This window comes from Oncorhynchus clarkii, chromosome 21 (genome assembly GCF_045791955.1).
Source record: "Oncorhynchus clarkii lewisi isolate Uvic-CL-2024 chromosome 21, UVic_Ocla_1.0, whole genome shotgun sequence".
Classification (NCBI taxonomy): domain Eukaryota; kingdom Metazoa; phylum Chordata; class Actinopteri; order Salmoniformes; family Salmonidae; genus Oncorhynchus; species Oncorhynchus clarkii.
In genome coordinates, this window is record NC_092167.1 from 53,055,376 (window position 1) to 53,068,953 (window position 13,578).

At 42.8% G+C, this 13,578-nt stretch overlaps 1 protein-coding gene across 1 annotated transcript in view; it reads left to right on the forward strand.

The window, feature by feature from the left end:
• The first annotated feature begins 339 nt into the window (after positions 1–339).
• Positions 340–13,578, forward strand: part of LOC139379262 (platelet glycoprotein Ib alpha chain) — a 45,040-nt gene continuing 31,801 nt past the window's right edge. The window contains exons 1-3 of the mRNA XM_071122060.1: positions 340–434; positions 2,951–3,127; positions 13,181–13,468. Of these exons, the coding sequence (XP_070978161.1) occupies positions 2,969–3,127; positions 13,181–13,468 (447 nt within the window). The 5' untranslated portion in view covers positions 340–434; positions 2,951–2,968. The remainder of the gene's footprint in view (positions 435–2,950; positions 3,128–13,180; positions 13,469–13,578) is intronic.

A 13,578-nucleotide genomic window follows, 5' to 3' on the forward strand; every position in this document is an offset into this window, starting at 1 on the left:
GTGTGTGGTGTGTAATGTGTGTGTGTGTGTGTGGTGTGTAATGATACAAGTGTGTCAAAGCATAAGTGGATTTTTTTAAATATAATGTAGGGTCTTTTTGGAGTGAAATGAAGAGAATATCCAATCAACTATCAGGCAGCTTTCCTGTCAGACATATCTCTTCCTGTCTGTCATTCATAGAGAGACCACGGGTCTTCACACACAGCACACACACATACACACAATACACAACACGTACACACACCCAGACACAGAAACAGGAAACAGCAAACACACAGCACACACACACACCCAGCATGCACACACACCCAGCACACAGACACAGACACACACCCAGCACACACCCAGACAGTTGGGTATATCTTCAGCCAGCTATAGTGTTTGTGTTAGACTCTGGACCAGCTGCAGATTGAAGTCTAAGGAGGAGCAACACGGTAAATCTCTATTATAAATGACCTGGTAATATGGTAGAAACATCAGTCTCTATTATAAATGACCTGGTAATATGGTAGAAACATCAGTCTCTATTATAAATGACCTGGTAATATGGTAGAAACATCAGTCTCTATTATAAATAACCTGCTAATATGGTAGAAACATCAGTCTCTATTATAAATGACCTGGTAATATGGTAGAAACATCAGTCTCTATTATAAATAACCTGCTAATATGGTAGAAACATCAGTCTCTATTATAAATGACCTGGTAATATGGTAGAAACATCAGTCTCTATTATAAATGACCTGGTAATATGGTAGAAACATCAGTCTCTATTATAAATAACCTGCTAATATGGTAGAAACATCAGTCTCTATTATAAATGACCTGGTAATATGGTAGAAACATCAGTCTCTATTATAAATGACCTGGTAATATGGTAGAAACATCAGTCTCTATTATAAATGACCTGGTAATATGGTAGAAACATCAGTCTCTATTATAAATGACCTGGTAATATGGTAGAAACATCAGTCTCTATTATAAATGACCTGGTAATATGGTAGAAACATCAGTCTCTATTATAAATGACCTGGTAATAGGGTAGAAACATCAGTCTCTATTATAAATAACCTGCTAATATGGTAGAAACATCAGTCTCTATTATAAATAACCTGCTAATATGGTAGAAACATCAGTCTCTATTATAAATGACCTGGTAATATGGTAGAAACATCAGTCTCTATTATAAATGACCTGGTAATATGGTAGAAACATCAGTCTCTATTATAAATGACCTGGTAATATGGTAGAAACATCAGTCTCTATTATAAATGACCTGGTAATATGGTAGAAACATCAGTCTCTATTATAAATGACCTGGTAATATGGTAGAAACACATAAGTCTCTATTATAAATGACCTGGTAATATGGTGGAAACATGAAGTGTGTCCCAAATGTCCACCTATTCCCTATATATTGACTGTGTATATTACAGTAAATATACTGTACAATCGTGACCAAAAGTTTTGAGAATGAAACAAATATTAATTTCCACAAAGTTTGCTGCTTCAGTGTCTTTAGATATTTTTGTCAGATGTTACTATGGAATACTGAAGTATAATTACAAGCATTTCATAAGTGTCAAAGGCTTTTATTGACAATTACATGAAGTTCATGCTATGAGTCAATATTTGCAGTGTTGACCGTCTTTTTCAAGACCTCTGCAATCCACCCTGGCATGCTGTCAATTAACTTCTGGGCCACACTGATGGCAGCACATTCTTGAATAATCAATGCTTGGAATTTGTCAGAATTTGTGGGTTTTTGTTTGCCCACCCGCCTCTTGAGGATTGACCAACATTCTCAATGGGATTAAGGTCTGGAGAGTTTCCTGGTCAAGGACCCAAAATATTGATGTTTTGTTCCCCGAGCCACTTAGTTTTCACTTATGCCTTATCACTTTTGCCTTATGGCAAAGTATTCCATCATGCTGGAAAAGGCACTGTTCATCACCAAACTGTTCCTGGATGGTTGGGAGAAGTTGCTCTCGGAGGATGTGTTGGTACCATTCTTTATTCATGGCTGAGAAGCAACCCTACACATGAATGGTCTCAGGATGCTTTACTGTTGGCATGACACACACCTTTTGCAGAATATCAGTCTGTCCCTGATGTTTTTCCTGGAGAGAAGTGGCTTCTTTGCTGCCCTTCTTGACACCAGGCCATCCTCCAAAAGTCTTCTCCTCACTGTTCGTGCAGATGCACTTACACCTGCCTGCTGCCATTCCTGAGCAAGCTCTGTCCTGGGGGTGCCCCAATCCCGCAGCTGAATCAACTTTAGGAGACGGTCCTGGTGCTTGCTGGACTTTCTTGGGCGCCCTGAAGCCTTCTTCACAACAATTGAACCGCTCTCCTTGAAGTTCTTGATGATCCGATAAATGGTTGATTTAGGTGCAATCTTACTGGCAGCAATATCCAGCAATATCCAGCAACATCCAGCAATATCCTGGCCTGTGAAGCCCTTTTTGATCAAAGCAATGATGACGGCACATGTTTCCTTGCAGGTAACCATGGTTGACAGAGGAAGAAAAATGTTTCCAAGCTCCACCCTCCTTTTGAAGTTTCCAGTCTGTTATTCAAACTCAATCAGCATAACAGAGTGATCTCCAGCCTTGTCCTCGTCAACACTCACACCTGTGTTAACGAGAGAATCACTGACATGATGTCAACTGGTCCTTTAGTGGCAGGGATGAAATGCAGTGGAAATGTTTTTTGGGGATTCAGTTAGTTTGCATGGCAAAGAGGGACTTTGCAATTAATCTGATCACTCTTCATAACATTCTGGAGTATATGCAAATTGCCATCATACAAACTGAGGCAGCAGATTTTGTGAAAATTAATATTTGTGTCATTCTCAAAACTTTTGGCCACGACTGTATAGCCACTATGGGTCCCGGTAGGGAACTACATATGGGTGCCATAATGATTCTCTCACCTGTTTCTCCTCTAGGTTTTTCAGTCCGTCAGCATGGCACTCGTCTTCCTCCTCCTCTTCCTCCCCCTCTCTCACCACTCCAATGCCATGACTGGTTGCCATAGTGACCGTGACAAAGACCACCGCCCCCGGGTCAACTGCACGGCAACCAACCTTAGTGACGTCCCCGCCAGCATCGACACGACAACCAAGGTACTGCTATACATCTCTATAACAACAGAACAAAATTAATCTAAACTCACCTAAACTCAATAGTTATTCTGGCTTTAACCAAGATTTCAGAAGTTGTCTGGACCGCTGAATAGGTTCTTAGTCCAATGATTGTAAAAGAAAGTTCAGGACAATACTCTCCTCTCCTCTTTACTCTACAAGTAGAGTAGAATGGAAGCTAAGATTTAAAGTTAGTTTTTTCTACATGTAAGAGGTAGGATATACGTAGCTGTTTATGGTTTTTCTCAGATCAGTCTTGAGAGGTTGAGTGACCACCAGAGCCCAACACATTTAACCTACTACTTAGTAGTAGTGGCACCTTTCCTAACAGTAGGGGGTGAAAGGTTCAGAATAACCCACTGTATACAGCCCCTCATAGTGTCTGGTTAATAGCATAGCTCCCCACCTGGTAAACAGCCCTAAGACAGGTTAGGCCCCCTACCCCAAGACCGTGGTAATGACAAGACAGTTCTGCTTGAGGCAACAACACAACAAGCACAATTTCACAGTTCACAGAATAGCCTACTGTAACCTACTTCATGTGTAGCCTAGCTTGAAGACAACCAATGAAACATAGCAACCCAACCTAGCAGTCTTACAGCATTTATATGTATTATATAATCCCAATAACAAGCAAAAAGAATGTTCATGTAGTCTGTATGAGAGCTGTCAGGGACTCAAATAAAACAAGTAGTCTGTATGAGAGCTGTCAGGGACTCAAATAAAACAAGTAGTCTGTATGAGAGCTGTCAGGGACTCAAATAAAACAAGTAGTCTGTATGAGAGCTGTCAGGGACTCAAATAAAACAAGTAGTCTGTATGAGAGCTGTCAGGGACTCAAATAAAACAAGTAGTCTGTATGAGAGCTGTCAGGGACTCAAATAAAACAAGTAGTCTGTATGAGAGCTGTCAGGGACTCAAATAAAACAAGTAGTCTGTATGAGAGCTGTCAGGGACTCAAATAAAACATGTAGTCTGTATGAGAGCTGTCAGGGACTCAAATAAAACAAGTAGTCTGTATGAGAGCTGTCAGGGACTCAAATAAAACAAGTAGTCTGTATGAGAGCTGTCAGGGACTCAAATAAAACATGTAGTCTGTATGAGAGCTGTCAGGGACTCAAATAAAACAAGTAGTCTGTATGAGAGCTGTCAGGGACTCAAATAAAACAAGTAGTCTGTATGAGAGCTGTCAGGGACTCAAATAAAACAAGTAGTCTGTATGAGAGCTGTCAGGGACTCAAATAAAACAAGTAGTCTGTATGAGAGCTGTCAGGGACTCAAATAAAACATGTAGTCTGTATGAGAGCTGTCAGGGACTCAAATAAAACAAGTAGTCTGTATGAGAGCTGTCAGGGACTCAAATAAAACAAGTAGTCTGTATGAGAGCTGTCAGGGACTCAAATAAAACATGTAGTCTGTATGAGAGCTGTCAGGGACTCAAATAAAACATGTAGTCTGTATGAGAGCTGTCAGGGACTCAAATAAAACAAGTAGTCTGTATGAGAGCTGTCAGGGACTCAAATAAAACAAGTAGTCTGTATGAGAGCTGTCAGGGACTCAAATAAAACAAGTAGTCTGTATGAGAGCTGTCAGGGACTCAAATAAAACAAGTAGTCTGTATGAGAGCTGTCAGGGACTCAAATAAAACATGTAGTCTGTATGAGAGCTGTCAGGGACTCAAATAAAACATGTAGTCTGTATGAGAGCTGTCAGGGACTCAAATAAAACAAGTAGTCTGTATGAGAGCTGTCAGGGACTCAAATAAAACATGTAGTCTGTATGAGAGCTGTCAGGGACTCAAATAAAACATGTAGTCTGCGATGTTGTCACAGTCATTTTCTTCACCTTTAAATGACTAATTAGGCCTAAATGTCCATTATTAACAGTGTCCCTTCTCATCTGTGCCCTGCTATGTAATGTCAAACAACTGAAAAGGTCTACAACTTCAGATGTCTTCTTCTTTCAGGAAGGAATCAGCAAGTCCAATTACTTCACTGGAAACGTTTATAACTAAAACACTTAAATTCACAGCTCTCTTTTGATGTTGGTAACAATTCTTTGATGTCCATCCCTCTGGCAGAAGACAGCTGGCACCACTCCGGGCTGGTAGCTAAATCAAATCAAATAAAATGTTATTGGTCACATACACATGTCGGATCTGTTCTGTCCTAGCAAGCTTCATAGCCTGAACTTCGCAGTCAGGCCTTAAATAAAGGTGAAATAAATAAATATAAATTAAATATCAAGTAAAATATATCTGTATATCTGTATACATGGTTAGCAGATGTTAATGTGAGTGTAGTGAAATGCTTGTGCTTCTAGCTCCCACCATGCAGTAATATCTAACAAGTTTTCTAACTATTTCACAACAACTACCTTATACACACAAGTGTAAAGGAATGAATAAGAATATGTACATATAAATATATGGATGAGCGATGTCCGAACGGCATAGGCAAGATGCAGCAGATGGTATAGAATACAGTATATACGTATGAGATGATGATGAGATAATGTAGGATATGGAAACATTATATAAAGTGTCATTGTTTAATGTGACTAGTGATACATTTATTAAATCCAATTTTTAATGATTAAAGTGGCTAGAGATTTGAGTCAGTATGTTGGCAGCAGCCACTCAATGTTAGTGATGGCTGTTTAACAGTCTGATGGCCTTGAGATAGAAGCTGTTTTTCAGTCTCTCGGTCCCAGCTTTGATGCACCTGTACTGACCTCGCCTTCTGGATGATAGCTGAGTGAACAGGCAGTGGCTCGGGTGGTTGTTGTCCTTGATGATCTTTTTGGCCTTCCTGTGACATCGGGTGGTGTAGGTGTCCTGGGAGGTCAGGTAGTTTGCCCCCGGTGATGCGTTGTGCAGACCTCACTACCCTCTGGAGAGCCTTACGGTTGTGGGTGGAGCAGTTGCCATACCAGGCGGTGATACAGCCCGACAGGATTCTCTCGATTGTGCATCTGTAAAAGTGAGTGTTGTGTGAGTGTTTTTGGAGACAAGCCAAATTCCTTCAGCCTCCTGAGGTTGAAGAGGCGCTGTTGCGCCTTCTTCACCACTCTGTCTGTGTGCGTGGACCATTTCAGTTTGTCCGTGATGTGTACGCCGAGGAACTTAAAACTTTCCACCTTCTCCGCTACTGTCCTCCTCCACTACTGTACCGTCAATGTGGATAGGGGGGTGCTCCCTCTGCTGTTTCCTAAAGTCCATGATCATCTCCTTTGTTTTGTTGACATTGAGTGTGAGGTTATTTTCCTGACACCACACTCCGAGGGCCCTCACCTCTTCCCTGTAGGCCGTCTCGTCGCTGTTGGTAATCAAGCCTACCACTGTAATGTCATCAGGAGAGGGCTGAGAACGCACCCTTTTGGGACCCCGGTGTTGAGGATCAGCAGGGTGGAGATGTTGTTTCCTACCCTCACCACCTGGGGGCGGCCCGTCAGGAAGTCCAGGACCCAGTTGCACAGGGCGGAGTCGAGACCCAGGGTCTCGAGCTTAACGACGAGTTTGGAGGGTACTATGGTGTTAAATGCTGAGCTGTCGTCTTTCTCCAATGATACTCTGACATAAATTACTTTCTGAATTTGGCTCCTCTCTACATGTTATCTTTCACTAACTCTCTCCACCTTTTGCATCACACTCACTCGCGCCTCCTCTTTCCAGAACCTCTCCTCCTCTTTCCTGAACCTCTCCTTCCTTTTTCCAGAACCTCTCCTCCTTTTTCCAGAACCTCTCCCCTCTTTCCAGAACCTCTCCATCCTCTTTCCAGGCTGCAACAGCACCTGGCTCATAGAAACTCATGTAAACTCAGCAAAAAAAGAAACCTTTTCAGGACCCTGTCTATCAAAGATAAATCGTAAGAATCCAAAGAACTTCACAATCTTCATTGTAAAGGGGTTAAACACTGTTTCCCAAGCTTGTTCAATGAACCATAAGCAATTAATGAACATGCACCTGTGCAATGGTCGTTAAGACACTAACAGCTTACAGACGGTAGGCAATTAAAGGCAATCATCTATAAAATATCCTACAACACTCTACTCAACAAATTGGATGCAGTCTATCACAGTGCCGTCCGTCTTGTCACCAAAGCCCCATTAAATTACCCACCACTGCGACCTGTACGCTCTCGTTGGCTGGCCATAGATTCATACTCCTTGCCAAATCCACTGGCTCCAGGTCATCTACAAGTCTCTGCTAGGTAAATCCCCGCCTTATCTCAGCTCACTGGGCACCATAGCAGCACCCACCCGTAGCACTCCAGCAGGTATATCTCACTGGTCACCCAAAACCAGTTCCTCCTTTGGCTGCATTTCCTTCCAGTTCTCTAATGACTGGAACAAACTGCATAAATCACTGAAGCTGAAGTCCCATATCTCCCTCACTAACTTTAACCTTTCTAGCGCAGGGGTTCCCTCGACAACATTCCGCTGAAAAGGCAGCGCGTGAAATTCAAAAATATTCTTTATAAATATGTAACTCTCACACATTAACAAGTCCAATACAGCAAATGAAAGATAAGCATCTTGTTAATCTACCCATCGTGTCTGATTTCAAAAATGCTTTACAGCTAAAGCACAACATATGATTATGTTAGATCACCGCCAAGTCGAAAAAACACACAGCCATTTTTGCAGCCAAATATAGGAGTCACAAAAAAGCAGAAATATAGATAAATGAATCACTAACCTTTGATGATGTTCAGATGTTCAGATAGGCTGAGAGAGGCTGGACTGAGGGCATCACAGACATCACTGTCAACAATGTCGCCTATGGGCACAAACCCACCGTCGCTGGACCAGACAGGACTGGCAAAAAGTGCTCTTCACTGCCAAGTCGCGGTCTTGTCTCACCAGGGGTGATGGTCAGAATCACATTTATCGTCAAAGGAATGAGCGTTACACCGAGGCCTGTACTCTGGAGCGGGATCGATTTGGAGGTGGAGGGTCCGTCATGGTCTGGGACGGTGTATCACAGCATCATCAGACTGAGCTTGTTGTCATTGCAGGCAATCTCAATGCTGTGCGTTACAGGGAAGACCTCCTCCTCCCTCATGTGGTACCCTTCCTGCAGGCTCATCCTGACATGACCCTCCAGCATGACAATGCCACTAGCCATACTGCTCGTTCTGTGCGTGATTTCCTGCAAGACAGGAATGTCAGTGTTATGCCATGGCCAGCGAAGAGCCTGGATCTCAATCCCATTGAGCATGTCTGGTACCTGTTGGATCGGAGGGTGAGGGCTAGGGCCATTCCCCCCAGAAATGTCTGGGAACTTGCAGGTGCCTTGGTGGAAGAGTGGGGTAACATCTCACAGCAAGAACTGGCAAATCTGGTGCAGTCCATGAGGAGGAGATGCACTGCAGTACTTAATGCAGCACCAGATACTGACTGTTACTTTTGATTTTGACCAACCCCCTTTCTTCATGGACACATTATTCCGTTGCTGTTAGTCACATGTCTGTGGAACTTGTTCAGTTTATGTCTCAGTTGTTGAATCTTGTCATGTGCACACAAATATTTACATATGTTAAGTTTGCTGAAAATAAATGCAGATGACAGTGAAGACGTTTCTTTTTTTGCTGAGTTTTGATATACGTAGTTCGTTACAGACAGATAGAGTTTAGTAGTCTTGGAAAGTCTCTGAACAGATTATGGTGATATTATTTATCAAAGTGCAGCTGCTACTTAAACCTTTGGATTCCATCTACCATAGCCCTTTGTTTTGTTACAGGTGACATGTTTGATACTCATTACTGCGTCCTGTATCAAAAGGTTGGCTGGACTTCGCTAAAGACCCGTAGATCGCTACTTGACTCCCTTTTATTTCACACAAGACCCCACTTCATAAACGTCCATCTTATCTAACTTTGCTGTTGAAGTATAGACACCTGAGTTGCCTAACCCGTTCACAGGATTGGTTAACTCTTGAGGTTCCTAGGGTCTCCACCGAGCTATGTAAATCTGTTTTTAGTTTTAATGCAACATTACGTTACATACCATCCAGCATTACGCTGGAACAAAAATTCTAAATAAATGTCATCCTGATGTTCTGGTGCCGTTCAGCCAGTATAAAGTATTGATTGGGGACCATGTAACTGATGTTCTGGTGCCGTTCAGCCAGTATAAAGTATTGATCGGGGACTATGTAAATAATGTTCTGGTGCCGTTGGGGCGGTATAAAGTATTGATCGGGGTCTATGTAACTGATGTTCTGGTGCCGTTGGGGCGGTATAAAGTATTGATCGGGGACCATGTAACTGATGTTCTGGTGCCGTTCAGCCAGTATAAAGTATTGATTGGGGACCATGTAATTGATGTTCTGGTGCCGTTCAGACAGTATAAAGTATTGATTGGGGATTATTATTTGTGCAGGAATGTAACTGATTTTCTGGGTGATTTGTGGTGTTTTATTTGTGCTTCCCTTGACTATGTTTCTGTATCTTAACGTGTATATATTTTTTTTGGGGGGGGGGGTATAATGTGTATACTGTATACTTTTGGGGGGTATAATGTGTATATTTGTAACAATGCCGGCGGAGAAGAAGGCTGCCGTTTTATTGTCCCCAACTAATTGTTTTTTTTCTGTTGTTTGTAACTTTTTGAAAATTATTTTGTACATAATGTTGCCGCTACCGTATCTTATAACCAAAACAACTTCTGTCCATCAGGACTGCGATTACTCACCGACTGTCAGAATCCTTTTTTCCTGTAACGAGTCTGACGAGCCCGACGCGAATGATATACTGCTTTCTCGGGAACAGGCTCAGATTCCCGTGATTTGGGTGAAGTGGAGGTGGAGAAAATTGGGCCAGAGGGCGAGCTGCCTTCTGAGAATTCGTAGACGATTGAGTAAACCCCCACTTCCTTTCATTCTGCAAGCAAACGTTCAGTCTTTGGAGAATTAAATCGATGACCTACACAGAAGATTAAACTACCAATGGGACATTCAAAACTATAATATCTTACACTTCATGGAGTTGTGGCTGAACGACGACACTGTCAACATACAGCTGGCTGGTTATAAGCTGCACCGGCAGGATAGAACAGCATTATCTGGTAAGACAAGGGGTGGCGGACTATGTATTTTTGTAAATAACAGCTGGTGCACGATATCTAAGGAAGTCTTGAGCTATTGCTCACCTGAGGTAGAGTATCTCATGATAACCTGTAGACCACACTATCTACCTAGAGAGTTTTCATCTGTATTTTTCGTAGCTGTTTACATACCATCACAGACTGAGGCTGGCACTAAGACAGCATTGAATGAGCTGTATTCCACCATAAGCAAACATTCACCCAGAGGCGGCACTACAAGTAGCCGGACTCTTTAAAGCAGGGAAACTTAAATCCGTTTTTCCAAACGGATTTACTACAACCCGATGCTGGCACAAAGGCCACACTCAATGAGCTGCATAAGCAAACAGGGGACTTTAATGCAGGGAAACCTTAAATCCGTTTGACCTAATTTCTACTAGCATGTTAAATGTGCAACCAGAGGGAAAAAAAACTCGCGTACGTACATACATACCCCAACCAGAAGCCATGGATTACAGGCAACATCCCCACTGAGCTAAAGGCTAGAGCTTCCGTTTTCAAGGAGTGGAACTCTAACCCGGAAGCTTATAAGAAATCCAGCTATGAACTCTGACAAACCATCAAATAGGCAAAGCATCAATACAGGACTAAGATTGAATCATATTACACCAGCTCGTCAGATGTGGCAGGGCTTGCAAATCCATATCCACATTACAGACAAGAAAGGGAAGAACAGCTGAGAGCTGCCCACTGACACGAGCCTACCAGACAAGCTAAACTACTTCTCTGCTCGCATCGAGGTAAATAACACTAAAACATGCATGAGAGCACCAGCTGTTCCGGAAGACTGTGTGATCACGCTCTCCGAAGCTGATGTGAGTAAGACTTATAAACAGGTCAACATTCACAAGGCCGCAGGGCCAGACGGATTACCAGGACCTGTACTGCGCGCATGCGCTGACCAACTGGCAAGTGTCTTCACTGACATTTTCAACCTCTCCCTGTCCGAGTCTGTAATACTAACATGTTTTAAGCAGACCACCATAGTGCCTGTGCTCAAGAACACTAAGGTAACCTGCCTAAATGACTACCGACCCGTAGCACTCACATCTGTAGCCATGAAGTGCTTTGAAAGTCTGGTCATGGACCACATCAACACCATTATCCCAGAAATACTTAATACACTCCAATTTGCATACCGACCCAACAGATCCACAAATGACGCAATCTCTACTGCACTCCACACTGCCCTTTCCCACCTGAACAAAAGGAACACCAATGTGAGAATGCTATTCATCAACTACAGCTCAGCGTTCAACCCCATAGTGACCTCATAGTGACCTCAAAGCTCATCAATAAGCTAAGGACCCTAAGACTAACTGGATCCTGGACTTCCTGGCGGGCAGCCTCCAGGTGGTAAGGGTAGGTAACAACACATCTGATACGTTGATCCGCAACACAGGGGCCCCTCAGGGGTGCGTGCTCAGTCCCCTCCTGCACTCCCTGTGCACTCATGACTGCACGGCCAGGCATGACTGCACAGCCAACACCATCATTAAGTTTGCCGATGACACAACAGTGGTAGGCCTGATCACAGACAATGAAGAGACAGCCTATAGGGAGGAGGTCAGAGACCTGGCCGTGCGGTGCCAGGACAACAACCTCTCCCTCAACGTGATCAAGACAAAGGAGATGATTGTGGAGTACAAGAAAAAGAGGACTGAGCACGCACCCATTCTCATCGACAGGGCCTCAGTGGAGCAGGTTGAGAGCTTCAAGTTCCTTGGTGTCCACATCACCAACAAACTATTATGGTCCGAGGAAACAGTGTGCACTGCACCCGGACCGCCACAGGAGTCGCTGGTGTGCGATGAGACAAGGATATCCCTACTGGCCAAACCCTCCCTAACCCAGACGACGCTAGGCCAATTGTGCGTTGCCCCATGGTCTCCCGGTCGTGGCCGGTTACGACAGAGCCTGGGCGCGAGTCCAGAGTCTCTGGTGGCACAGCTGGCGCTGCAGTACAGCGCCCTTAACCACTGCGCCACCCGGGAGGCCCCTATAGCCTCCACATTGACTCTGTACCGTAACACCCTGTATATAGCCTGCACATTGTTATTTTACTTCTATGTCTTTTTTTAAACTGCGTTGTTTGTTAGGGGCTCGTAACTAAGCATTTCACTGTAAGGTCTACTACAACTCTTGTATTCAGCGCATGTGACTAATAAAATTTGATTTGGTATATATTATACTGTATATACAGGGCATATTTATATTGTATATACAGGGTATTTGTATTGTATGTACAGGGTGTATTTGTGTTGTATATACAGGGTGTATTTGTACTGTATATACAGGGCATATTTATATTGTATATACAGGGTGTGTTTATATTGTATATACAGGGTGTGTTTATATTGTATATACAGGGTGTATTTGTACTGTATATACAGGGCATATTTATATTGTATATACAGGGTGTGTTTATATTGTATATACAGGGTGTGTTTATATTGTATATACAGGGTGTGTTTATATTGTATATACAGGGTGTGTTTATATTGTATATACAGGGTGTGTTTATATTGTATATACAGGGTGTGTTTATATTGTATATACAGGGTGTGTTTATATTGTATATACAGGGTGTGTTTATATTGTATATACAGGGTGTGTTTATATTGTATATACAGGGTGTGTTTATATTGTATATACAGGGTGTGTTTATATTGTATATACAGGGTGTGTTTATATTGTATATACAGGGTGTGTTTATATTGTATATACAGGGTGTGTTTATATTGTATATACAGGGTGTGTTTATATTGTATATACAGGGTGTGTTTATATTGTATATACAGGGCATATTTGTATTATATACTATACTATACTACATTATCATTTCTCATCTACTATACTACATTATCATCATATTTCCTCTACTCTACTATACTATACTACATTATCATCGTCTCTCCTGTGTTCTAGGTGCTGATCTTCACCCAGAACCAGTTCTCCAGTCTAACCTGGTCCTCCTATAGTCACTTCCCAGAGCTCTATGAGATAGATTTGAGCCACAACACAATTCCAGAGGTTCCCCTGTCCCCCGGCCCGATTCTCCCCACTCTAGGGGTTCTACGCCTGGTAGGGAACCGCATTAGAACCCTGCCCCCTCACTCCTTCAGGGCCACGCCGGGCCTGCTAGAACTCTATCTGGACCAGAACATTCTGGAGACACTAGACGACCTGTCCTTCTCTGGGCTCAGGCTGCTACAGGTCAGTACGCCACTTAATTAGTTGATTTGTTTATTGGTTAATTGTTTGGTTACCTGATTAGCTAGTTAGTTAGCTAGTCAGTACATGTTTTAGTTAGCTAGTCAGTTAGT